The 13,065-nt window shown below is 41.1% G+C and overlaps 1 protein-coding gene across 13 annotated transcripts in view; it reads left to right on the top strand.

The window, feature by feature from the left end:
- The window catches only part of CELF2 (CUGBP Elav-like family member 2), a 541,755-nt gene that overhangs the window by 430,842 nt on the left and 97,848 nt on the right, over positions 1-13,065 (top strand). For all 13 annotated transcript variants that reach the window (XM_088055373.1, XM_088055372.1, XM_088055374.1 and 10 more), the window contains one exon: positions 12,732-12,814. In XM_088055373.1, the coding sequence (XP_087911499.1) occupies positions 12,732-12,814 (83 nt within the window). The remainder of the gene's footprint in view (positions 1-12,731; positions 12,815-13,065) is intronic.

Raw genomic sequence — 13,065 nt, 5'->3', positions numbered from 1 at the left:
CACCCAACACAGTCTCAATATTCCCTTCCCTTAACAGATATTAAATATTTGTGAATAGATTTTTTACAAGAGTTTTCCGGAGCATACATGGTGATAGTTGCAAGAAATAAACAGTCAGTTGTATGAAGGCTTCTGGGGAGAATAACATATTTATTTTTATGGCATGTGAGGTTTTATGTTTTGGCCTGCTTGTCAAATCACTTATACAAAGATAAATAGTAGCACTATTTCATAAGGTCTTCAAGACATAAATAGCAATGGGAAATTATGCAAAACTGAAAGTATTTACTGTGAAAAGTGTATTTAAAATACTTCTTGTGAGATTTTGAAATAGTTTTTTGGGAAATTATAGGAAGTCTGATTCTAAGGAATCTACAGATAGAACAAGATAAAACTTTAGAAGAATTACATGTGGAAGCATAATGCTGTCCTCTCTGGGAGAGGAGCTTAGCTGAATTTTCCTGCCTCTAACTGTTGTTTAGTTCTATTGAAACTGCTTTCCTAGATATACAAGAAAATTATTTCCCCCAGTATTAATACTTTTATAGCTTGTTTTCCAGTTAGAAGGAAAAGACTGTATGGATCATCTTAGCTTTTCTTTCTTATTTTGGAAGTACATGTGTTACACTTCTGTTCCATATCTCCCTTCATTGATTTTACATTAGTTAATCTTCAGACAAAAAGAAATAGGAATAATGATTAACTAGGATAGCAATCTCTCCCCAGAAGTGTTCTCCTCTCCCTGGTGAGGCTGCCCAGGTAAGGTGAGACATGAGCTATAATTCTTTGTCAGGACACTTTGCCTTTTTACGAAGTTAGTCTGTGCAAAATGAGATCCTGTGCAAGAGGCAAATGAGAGGCAGGCTGGGAAGTGGTTGTGAGATAACTCTCAAATACCTTTGAGCTTGAGCTTTCTGAGCATAGATCCCCCACATGAAGTGTGTTCTTCGTTCTCATTGCTTGTGCTCATTAAGTGCTGCCATTTATTTTTGTGTGCCTGCACAAATATATGGCTTTATTACTAAAGTGGTTTGTTTATCTTTGCTGCTGCTGCATTTATTTTAGCACTCATCTAAACAATTAATTAGGGAAACACTTGAGTGCCGAATACACTTCTTCAGATACCACTCAGTTGGGTTTTTTATTTATTTCCAGGAGCATCAAGCATTAAAAAAAACCCATCTTTTGCATTTTTTTTCTAACCATGCCTTTTTCCCTCTTTTTTGAAGTTTCCACAGCAGAGTACATTGCTTTGAAAGATCATGGGCCCTGTTGAGAGTTCAAAGCCAAGTAAAGATGATGCTTAAAGTTCAAAGGCTCTGTGGAGCTGCATCTTCATCTGCATAAAATTGTTTCAACTGACTAGAAAGATAGAAAAGTTGCCAGGAATTGCTTCTATTTCATTTTTATTATTATTATAAAGAAAGCCTAATTGGGGAACAAATGTGTCACTGCTAACAAGTTCAGGCAAAGCGAAGCTCCTTAGATGAAACACAGCTTGAAGGTGCAATGCAGGAAAGATTTGACATGTGCTGTGACCCTGTGAGAATGAAGCTGTGAATGCCTAGAAATCAATATGAGATGTGCAAGGGTTCATGATGTTGAAGTCGGGAAAAAGTTGAAAGTGTTTGGCTGCATCTTGGGCAAAGGGAGCAGGGAGTGTGACGGATTCAGACAATGGATTTAGACCCAAGTTTTAAAGATGGAGAAATGTATTTATCAGGGAAAAAGAAAATTCAAATAGTTGAAAATTATCTCCATTAAAATAGTATGTTGTAGCAAATCATGATAGAGAGTGGAGGTGTTGTCAGTTCTTCCACCAGCAGAGAATGGAGCCTGCAATTTGGTGACTTGGCCAAAATCAGCAAAATATGGGGCAGGGGAGGTGTTGGAGGAAACGATTATTTTTTGATTCAAGTTCAGGGCACTTAGAGGCAATATTTATCCTAGAATTTCTTCCCATGCGATTCAAGCATTCCTTAAGCCATCTCAAATGTCTTGTATTGATTTCTTCCATTTCCTGTAAGGTGTCTTTCAGAGGAAGTGTGATAGACAGCAATGAGTCAGATGGACACAGCACTGGCACGTTGTGCTCTGCTGTTACTCATTGTCACTACAATGGCTGTGTCTTTTTACCTCAATTTTTATTTTTTCATGGTTTCTTCAGAGTACTCCTTTGAGCTCAGAACATTTTATTCTTTCTATTTAACAAGGAAAAGCTAGAGCAAGGGAGATGAAAGGCCAGCTTGTTCAAAAGCATTTAGGCATCGAAAGATTCAGATGGGCATTGAATGTTATTTTCAGAAGAACTTCAACACCCTATTCCTAGAAATGAGTTATCCAAGGTCAGATTTTAGATTCTCTTGCAAAAATGGTATCCAACTCTTCCAAATCCAGCTAAATGCTGAAAACACCCCATGCACGATGTTCTTGCCAAGTTTCTGGGTAGGGTTGAGGTTTTGTTGTTGTTTTGTAAATGAGTGAAGTGTCAGCAATAGCAATCTTTCCGGTGGGTACCTTCTTTTATAACTCCTTTTCCCTGAGCCTTTTCCCTTTTTTTCCCTCTTTGTACTGCTAGTTCTGGCTTTTCCTATGCTGTCCTTAGAAGGCACAAGCTGAGATGTTTAAAGCTGTCAGTGGGGTTTTAAAAAAACTTCATGTCACCTACAACAGGATCAGATAAACTGCAACTTAAAAAAAAATGCATTGTGTTATCATGAATTCATAAATGTGTTGATATCTTTATAAAAACCAGGTATGACACAAGACATTTGTAACTGGCAATATCTGCCATGCTGGGATGTTCACCATATAGAATCATCATAGAAACATAAAATGGCATGGGTTGGAAGGGGCCTTAAAGATCATCTTGTTCCAACCACCCTGTTGTGGGCAGTGACACCTTGCACTAGACCAGGTTGCTCAAAACTCCATCCAGCCTGGCCTTGAACACTTTTAGGGATCCACAGCTTCTCTGAACAACCTGTTCCTCTGTCTCAGTGCCCACACAGTAATGAATTTCTTCTGATACCCTACTGAAACCTGCCCTCTTTTGGTTTGAAGCCATTTTCCCTTGTCCTGTCACTACAGGCCCTCATCAAAGTCCCTCCCCAGCCATATACTGGTCCTCTTTAGGTACCAGAAGGTGTTATAAGGTCTCTGATTCTGTTTCTTTAAAAAAAGAAAATATATTTATTCCTGTGTTCTTGCTATGAAAAAACTCATCTACTGTGTGAAATTTGCTAGTGAATGAAAGCTGGTTCCCAACTGATGGGTACAACAATAAAACAGTAATTTAACTGATGTTTTCTGCTAGAGTTAAATAAGCTTGCAATATATTTCTGGGGAAGTTAAGCTCTATTAGAAGGGACGTTGTCAGATGCCAGTTAAATTTGTTCATTGCCATTTCACAGAATCACAAGCTGACTGAGGTCAGAAAGAACCTCTGGGATTCATCTTATCCAACTCCTTCTCACAACAGTCATCTACTTCAGGTTTCTCAGAGCTGTTTCCAGTCAGGATTTTAGTATCTTCAGGGCTGGAGAGAGTCCACAGCCTGTTTGGGCAAACCATGCCAGTGTTTGATCACCCTTAGAATAAAAATGTCATTCCTTATTTTTAAGTAAAATTTCTTGTATTTTAATTTGTGGCCATGGCCTCTTGTCCTGTCATTGGACCACTTAGAAAGCTCAATCTTCTTTACTTCCTCCAATGTTTTTTTCTCCAGGCTGAGCAGTCCCAGCTCTCTCAGCTGCTTTTCATATGAGAGATGCTTCAGACCCTTCCTCACCTTCATGGTCCTTCACTGGACAGCCTCTAGTATGTCCACATCTCTTCAAACAGGAAGAAGATCCAGAACTCCATATATGTCTCAGCAGGACTGAGCAGAGGGCAAGGATCACCTCCACTGGCCTGCTCTGCCTGATGCAGGCCAGGATACCTTTAGCATTTAACCAGTGAAGGTAATTTCCAGTCCAGAACATATGTTTTTCATAGGGAAAGTTTATAAATTGCAAATAACTCTCAAATATTTGATTCTTTTGAAGGGATAATTTTATGGTAAAGCTCTTCTATTCTGAGTATTTTTCCCTACAGAGTTGGCTCCTAGTTGAACTAGGACTCAAATGGCTTCTCAGGAGTCACAGTGCAATTAGAGGTTTCATCAGAGAAGTGATCTGGAAGTCTTATCAGGAAAAGTCAGTTTTCAGTGATCTTTCTCAAGCACTCGAATGAAAGAAAAAATAGAAGGAAATCCACGACTACAAGACGTGTGTGCTGGGAAGTTTGATTTGCTACTAGTGAGTGGCAGAGTTGAAAGACAATGGGCTTTTGAAATGACATCAGGGAAAGATGTGTCCCTGCCTGTGTTAATTTATGTAAACATGATCTTTGTAGAGTCTTATTGAACTGAAATACAGTGTCACAGCAGTTTTCTGCTGCAAGTATGGATTAACGAGGGAGGACATCTTAATTTTTGTATTTTTTTTTTAACGTCACTTCTCTGAACCCTCTTTCTCTGCTGCATCCAAAAATGCATTTAGCAGATGGTCAGACTTAGGGATTAACTTGCACAGAGGACATGTTAGTTCATTTTAAAGCCACTAAACTCAAGTCAGTAATTTTTACCTGGCCAAAGAAAAGGGAAAGAATAACCATCTGCTACAACTTAAAAAATAAGAATTTATTTGAGGGAAGAAGAAAGTGAATTCAAGATTAAGGAGCATTAGTGCAAGAATAAGAAGGAAATGAAGGTAAGGAGGAAATGGCAAGAAGGCAGTATAAGAAATACATAATCATTTGTATTTTCATTTTTTGTCATTTCATTTCAGTGTCATGTCCCCCCCGCCCCGTTTCAAGATTTCTGTCTTGATACAATATATATACATTGTGACAGGCCTTGTTTAAAACTATTTCAAGTTTAAAAAAAAAATTATTGTCTTTTGCATATATTCTTTCCTATATTTTACAAGTGGGAAGCACAGTAACTTCCTATGGGACACCCCCTCACAGAGCTACAGGCTGGAATGCCATTTCCCCACCCTCTCCCCCTGCAGTCCTACTTACTTGAGAATTTCTTGTCCAAAAGCTCTGACAAGCAGTTTTTATTGTAACCCATATGGACTGACGTAAAGATCCCAGTTACTCTCCACCCCTGAGATCTAGAAATGTGAATGGACCAAGTATGAACTTGACATGAGGTACTGAGCTGCTGCTTTGATTTTCCCACTGATGCTGGTAGCCTTCCATCTCCATGGCTTTCCCTAGGGATTTACACTGGGTCGGTGCTTGGACAGGCTGGCAAAGGATGAACATTCCAGGCCAGGTCCCCTGTAGATCATGGTGTTGCTGCAGTGCTGATGTGCAGGTTCAGTGCCACTGACTGCTCAGCTCTGTCTTCACAGCACTTCCTGAGTTTATGTTGCAATTTCTCTCATCCACTGCTCAGCCCAGACCAATAAAGCTCAGCCTCCATCCCAGCACGCAGGGATGGTTTCTTTAGGGACAGATTAGTTCGTAATGACATAAAATTGCCTTGATGCTATAAACCTGATTTGTGAGTATTTATTTACCCTGTCACTATGTATGGAATCTAATTCTGCATATGCTTTTTTTTACTCCTTTATCACCATCTAGTGAAGGTATCATATGAGTATTGCCAAGATGCAGGTGTGGAAGTTGGCCCCTTCCTTCAGAAGTAAAACAGAGAGTTCCAGCATGCTGGCCATTTGCTTCCCAGTCATTACACTGGCAGCAGGAGAGTTCAGGAATTTGCAAAAGCTGTAATTGTCCTATGTGAAAAATTGTACATTGAAATTCTTCAGATACTTGTACAGCTATTAGCCATTTAAAACTGTTTAATATAAGTGGCTTATTTCAGAGAGCAAGAAAAGTAGATTCTGGCAATTTTGCCCTTGATATCTTTTCTATCTGTGTCGCACTTTAGTCAAAATTTACATAATAATGGGTAGGGAAGTGTTGTGGGACATGAACCGGTGCATATTAGTTCTTAGTTGCTTTCCCAAAAGGCTTGAAAATGCAGCAAATTTAATCTAGGTCAAAAAAGGAAAAAAAAAAAAAAAAAAAGAAAAAGGGAAAAAAAAGACCACTTCCATTTTGTAGGCAGAGGACATTTATAGAGAGCATTTGTATTCACAAGGGTATGGGAATGACAGAGTGCGACTCCTCCAAAAGAGCTCCCCCGTGCAGCTGAAGGCTGACAGCAAACTAGGACTTGTGGCCAATTAACAGAAAGGCCGTCATAACTTGCAAGGCATGGAGAGAAAAAATTGAGCTCCATGGGATCATTTTTCACTGGCCATTTACGGGGCTGTTACCGGCCTGGAGCATTTGTGCTTTAATGCGAGCAGTGCAATGCAGGGCGTTCTGGGGCTGGGGCACTGCCACCCTGAATGCTGGAACCAGGAGGACAAATAGAGCACAGGGTGGAATTTGGCACATCCCAGCTGTGAATCCTTCTCACATGTGAGCTCTTGCCTACATTCAGCTAATGTATTAATATTAGAAGTGGCATCACTATAATATGTGCTGTCATTAGAGTGGCAGTGCGGTTTCCTGGCTGGTGACAGGACTGGTAATACGGTTTCCATCAGGGTGCCAATTATATCAAACTATTAGCAAACCTGAGCTAATTGGGAGGCAGCATCATTAAAGTTTGGTTTCTGCTGTATTCGGCAATTCTATCAGGATGGCTTTGGGAGTGAATCCATCTTACTCTCCCATGACTCCACAGACAATAGAGCATGAGGATGGTGCAGGTAAACACATCCCTGCCTTAGCCACCTTCTTCTTCTGGTAAGCAGAGTTTCAAAAATAGTTGGATTTTTCTTTCTGGGTGTCTTTGTCAGGAATGGCTGTATTTGCTATTCAGACAGTTCATGATTTTCTCTGGTTTTGGATCGAACCACCCAATAAAAATCTCTAAAACTTGAAACACCTAATACTAGACTAGTCTTCAGTGTGGGTTAGGTAATTGCACTAACATCTGTAGAAAAGCCAGGCAAGGCTCCCGTTGCACTGCATAAAATGTAAGCAAAGTGAAAGGTCTCATTGCCCAACCACACACCTGAACTCCTTGTAGCAATAGGTCTACCCAGTGGCTTTAGTGGAAAAGAGATTTTAATGTCTTCATTGGCTTTTGGAAAATGGCATTACAGGTCACACATGGTGTGTTTGGTTGGAAATCATGCTGTTCAGGCAGCTTTCTGAAATGTACAAAGCACATATTCCAAAGCTCAGGTGGATGGCTGGAATGCAAGAGACCTTGTTAAAGGCTGCCCTGTATTAGTGTCGTGTTTAAATTTTGGTGGTGGATGAGTGAATGTGGAAATCAGGAGAAAAACATTTGGAGTGGGGAAGAAAGCAAGAAAAAGAAATCCTCCTGAACTTAAACTAGCTTGAACTGTGCTGGATTGACAAGAAGCTACTGTCCCCATTGAGATTCCAGGCTTGTATGAAGCCAGCACCTGTTCTGCTTGCAAATGCACACACAAAAGTGAGCTTCATTCACAGAAAGAAAGAAACATAGCAGGACTTCACTCATTTAGCCTTCCAGGGCCTTCAGTCCCTTGATCTGTCAGCCCCTTAGAATTCAAACACAGCCTTTAAAGGAATTTTCAATTCACAACATGATGACTTTGTTGATGTCCTGAATGTGAATGTATTTTGAATTGAATTTGTCTGCCAGGATTCCATTACTTGCTAAAAGAATACAGAGTTCAATCATCAGATAATCATTATAGCTGTTTTGAAGTGTTTATTTTATTAGTCTAGAAGGTAAAGCAAATTTCATACTTTTAAGTTGTTGCAGTCTTTGCAGGCACCCTGATAAGCTCTTGTATTTCTATACCCCATGGTTAGGGTTCAGGTACTGGCAGCAGGTGATAATATGCACAACACAGGAGAGATCCAAACTGACAAATTTTGACAGTTGAAAACTAAAGAAACTAATATATCAGACCAATAAATATGGGTTTGGCTTTTTTTTTTTCTTTTCCCTCCTGTATCTTGTCTCTTTTAATTCCCAAAAGTTAAATTTTCAGGCCTGGGAGATTGCAGAATATTTTTCTTTAAGCAAATCAAGACCTCAGAGCATCTTGTGGAATGTGTTTTAATTCCTGTCCACATCCAAGGGTTGTTTTCTCATATAGATGCACATGTGTAATTCTTGCTAACTTTAACACAGGAATTGTCTATTCAGTTTAGGGAGCTGTAAAAGACTTTTTCTCACCTGAAGCAAGATGGAGGTTGCTGTATTCATTCAGGCATGAAATCCTGGCTGAGAGATTAAGCCTCTTACACAGATCCCAGTGCCGTTAAATGCCAACAAGGACTGTGTAAGCCACATCTTCAAGTGGAGGAGAGCTTCCCTTTGTTAGTTGTTCAAAATTAGGAATGTAAACAGCTCTCACGGCATAATTAGTCTGTGTTTGAATTGGGAGAAAGTGAGGAAAATAATGGCATGGCAGAGCTCCTAGAGATGGCGTAGAGCTGGATCTTGCAGCCTAACAAAGCTGTGACTGCTCTGCTGGGAGGCAAATTTGGGTCATAAAGCAGAAGTCACATGGGAGAAGAAGCCCCATTGCATGGGGTCACTAACAGCTCTTTGAAAAAATCCTCTTGCTTACAGGAGGAATGGCATTTCTTGACATTTCATGGTGGAAGCTGCAATTTGTTGTAGCTCCATAAAGTCCTCAAGAAACCCAAATTCACTGTCAGCAGAAGATCATGGCTACTGTGGTATGAAAGTCCTCACCACTTGATCTTTTTCCCATTCCTCGCTTCTGAATGATGGTTTCAGTGAACCCCGGGCTTCATTCCCCTGTAATCCATTGCTGCCATCTTTGACAGTGACTCACATAAAGCTGTTTCTAGCCATACACAAGGCTGTTTGTCCCTGACACTGTATTGCTAAACAGGTTTCTGTGGAAATTAAATAAATAAAATCCCTACCACTGGTGCTAATTGGTGCCTTTGGCAGCCTGAGCAAGGGCTTGTGAATTGAATGTGTCATGGAGAATTGAATGTGTCAACTCTCTCCCAGTGGCTGGGACCTTGAGGTCTTTCTCTGGCACTAAATTTCCTTTTAAAAAAGAAAAAAAAAGGGGGAATGGGGAGGAGGGGAAGAGAGAGAGAGAATGAAAACAAGCTGAAGTAAGAGATCTTTTCCCTTTCTTTAATGAGGTGTTGAAGTTGAGCATTGTAGTGTCCACACTGCAGCGCTCGTCAGATGCCTGGAGAAGTAGGGCTGTTTTCTGCTGTTGTTTCTCAGGCATCCCATTTGTTGCCATTAAACGCCGAGCAGCATGGAGTGGCAGGTTTTATTCAGTCTGTTCAAGCATCTGGCAGGATAGCCATGAAGTTGTTGCCGATGTCCTTAAGGGACTGTAGGGATCTGCATGATTCATTCAGAATTTTTTTCAAGGTACAAAGAAGAAATGCCTTACGCTGTAGTAAATACTGTTCCAAGTAGAGCACAACCAGCTTAGCAGAGCGTGGGAGATTTGCTGCTCTGGAGGCACTGACTGGCAGCATGAGCTCCTCTGCCTGTGGGCAAGAATACACTAACCTGTGTGGAGTTAAACTGGGCTGTATTTCACGCTGTAGAGGACTGGCAGAACCATGTCCACAAACCAATTCACCTTATAAGTTGTCCTGACTAGGAGGGGAGAAGGTTATAAGCCAAGCTCTGAGTTATCTGGATGTCAGAAAATCTAGTTGTGGTACAAGGTGCTGTTGAGTTTGTTGGTGGTGAAACAAAGATTATATGTGCATAAGGCCTGAAGAGGAAGGTTGTATTTTTTAATTTTCTTTCGGTAGAAAACATACTTTTTCTTTTCCAGCTGGGACACTTGTTTGTCTTTGGCAATAATACATTTTCTTCAGTAAAATGGAGGAAGGAAGGTCTTTGCCTTTCAGCAGGGGGACAGCTACCAGTCCTAAAGCACAGATTAGCCCTGTCCTATTACACAGGCATCTTCCCCTCCAATATTCCAGGTACTTTTTCTATGTACTGACCCCAAAGGATTTTACATTGGGAGGCCTCTTCAATGCAGTTTCTGTAACATGCCTGCAGCACCTCTGGAAAATCCATAGGCTGGGCTACAGCATTTCCTTGGGGAAACATGGACTATTGCCTTTTCTGTTCCTCACTGTTGACTTATTATCTTTTTGAGTCCAGCCCTGACCTCTTTAGCAGATACCTTCAAATTCAGGTGTCCACAAGCGGATGTCCATGCCCCCCTCACACCACAGCAAAGCTCTTGTTGTGGGGTTTGCTGTATTTAAGAAGATATGAGCCAAATGTGTCCTGAGAAAAATTTTATCCGTAAGCATTTTCAGATGTGTCAGTCTTTGAGCTTAGAAGCCTCTATTTTTGTCAAGGTCCAGTGACCTGCCTGAAACATCTGCACGTTTCTCATTAAGCTACTGTTTCTTCCGGCCCTCATTCACAGAAACATTTTTCTCTCCTGAGCTATTACTTCCCAAAAATGATCAGTTAAAGGGTATTTCACAGCATATTCATCTTTCAAGTGCAGCTCTTTCAAGTAGTGCCAAGAATGATAAACCAATAGATTTCAAATTTCTCCTTATCGGAATGAACCCACAGAGCTGAAATCTAAAATGAAACTCTTCGGGCCCATGGAAAAGGACATAGCAATTGCAAAGTTGTGATTACAGCTTGATATTTTCCCCTCTGAATCCTCTCTCCTGGTTAAAAAGCCTTATATTAAAAAGCTAATAAGCCGAAAGAAGAAACAATAGAAAATAGACTTGGAGCTGGCTGACAGGATAGAAAAATATTGCAATATTGTCTCAAAATCACACTATTAAATGTCACGAACTTGGATTTTTTTCTCATTTTCATCTGGGGCAAAATAATTCAGATTTTCAGAATTCTCCAGTGAAACAGAAGGTTTAGAAACACTTACAGGAAACACAAACCTTAACAGGCTATGACTGTCTCTAGCACGCATCCCTGCAAACAATGTTCCGCTTACTGAAATAATTACTAAACCATCTCCATCATAAAGTGTGAAATTTTAAAGAACCTGTTGGCAGTATGAAAAATGTTCCTCTCAGCTGTTAAGTCTGCATTACCTGCCTGACCATGTTTTGCTGTGCCTGCAAGTGATTTTGTGTATTAGGGATAAACTTGCTGTGTTCCAGCTGGGAATACATGGTCACCTTTGCTTGTTACCGGGGTAATGGTTGTCACTGGCCTGGCTGCAGAGCCAGAGGGAGCATTCCCAATGCCAAGCACAGCTTGAGCCAAGCAAGGGGCGGTGGAGGGGCCCTTTCTGGATTCAGCCCTTCCTTCCAAAGTGGTCCACTCCACATGGTTACTTCCAGTGTTTTCTGTGTGCTGCTATGCACACCTTCTCCCCATGTCCTTTGCCATTACAGAGATGGGGCAGGGTTGAACGCAAGCAGGAATATCAGGTGGGCTGGGATGTTTCACCCTGGCCAACATTAGGGAGTTGATACAAACATCATCTTTGCTCACTGCCTGAAGCACAGATTATTTTATGTGTGTCAGGCTCCAAGGGAGCACCAAGGCTCATGAGCCAGGGTTTCTTTTATTTACTGATTGGTTTTGACATTTCTCTGGAGTTGTAACAAATCTCTGACTGTGATTAAGAGAACAGGATTGTTTTCTGATTCATCAGTAAGACCTGCATCATCCTGTTTCATGCGAAGCAGGTTTTTATTTCAGGAGCCACTTCTGCCCCCCAACCAGCATTGCCCAGAATGTTTTCCCTCTCCCCAAAGCAGTTGGGTCACCAAACACCCCATCTGCAGCAAACATCTCATCTGTCAAGGAGCAGATTTTCATTGCCATGGGGCATTACAGGCAAACCCTAGTCCTTGCATTTTGTCCCCTGCCTGTGACATTATAGCTCTTCCCTGAGGATCTGCCTGTGAGCCCTGACCTCACCCTGGGGCTGGTGTTGAGCTGCCTGGGTTCTGTGTGCTGCGGAAAAAGCTACTTTACATGTTTGCAGTGGATAAAGTGACAGCAACCCATGTTTGGTCCCACACACCACCTGGCTGGATCATACTGCCAAAAGGAAACCACAGGACTAAGGCAACTAAAACTACCTGCTCTACTGAAAATTTGGCAGCTGCAGGGAGAGCAGAGCCTCCCTTAATGCTGTCAGCCATCAGCAGCCTCCACTATCCCAGCAGTGGTGAATTCACATGTAGCTTGTTTTTCATTCTTGAAACTGAGATGAGTGTTCCACCTGCAGTCCTGCCTGGTTTCAAGGAAAGGAGGGAACCAACCTTAGCTCTTTTGTATAAAGCCCTTTAAATAAGGTCCTGCTTTAGCCTGATTTTCTGTTTGGAACGTAACAATGAATTCCTGCTGCTTGACTTTGCCATGTTGCTTATATTCAAAGTACAATGGGGAGCCTTCAGAAAAATATAACCTTATTTACAATGTACAAAGCCAATTGGATTTTGGTTAACAATTTCTAAGTGATTACAGCTCACTAACAATACAGGTGTGCTATAGATGCAATGCACAGGGGGGGATTTTTTATTTTAAACCATACAAGCTTTCTTTTATTCATGTCATTCAGGCGCCTCAGGATAATTCACATTTCCAGCTTTCATAATGTGTTGTTCAACCACTGTTTTTTCTCCCTCCCTATTGTACTCTCACAAATCATACTCACTAATTTCTGAAAGCTTTTCATTTCTCTCTATAGGTTGTTGTTTCGTAACATTTTATACAAGAAAAGCTGCTCTTGAGGCACAGAATGCACTGCACAATATTAAAACTTTACCTGGGGTGAGTACATTTACTTTTTGATCCTAATTATTTTATTGACAGAAAAATAGCCCTTTTGCTCTCAATGCTGCTTGGTGCCTCAAATGACCTTGACCTCTGCAAGGAGGGTGGATAAGCTGATGGCGTGTCCTGTGTTGGTGCCAGTCCTGTAGCAATGGCATCATGTCCAAAGGCAGTTGCTGTACTCTAGAAAGTCACTTGGCTGGAAAAGGTACTGATTCCTGCTGACTAGAGACAGTGGCCAGAGTGCA

The sequence above is a fragment of the Pseudopodoces humilis genome, chromosome 5 (assembly GCF_049639895.1).
Source record: "Pseudopodoces humilis isolate 2021_Gansu_Grassland_sample_001 chromosome 5, ASM4963989v1, whole genome shotgun sequence".
Lineage (NCBI taxonomy): Eukaryota > Metazoa > Chordata > Aves > Passeriformes > Paridae > Pseudopodoces > Pseudopodoces humilis.
The sequence above is the reverse complement of the archived record's forward strand: the minus strand, read 5'-3'. Positions and strand labels throughout refer to the sequence as shown.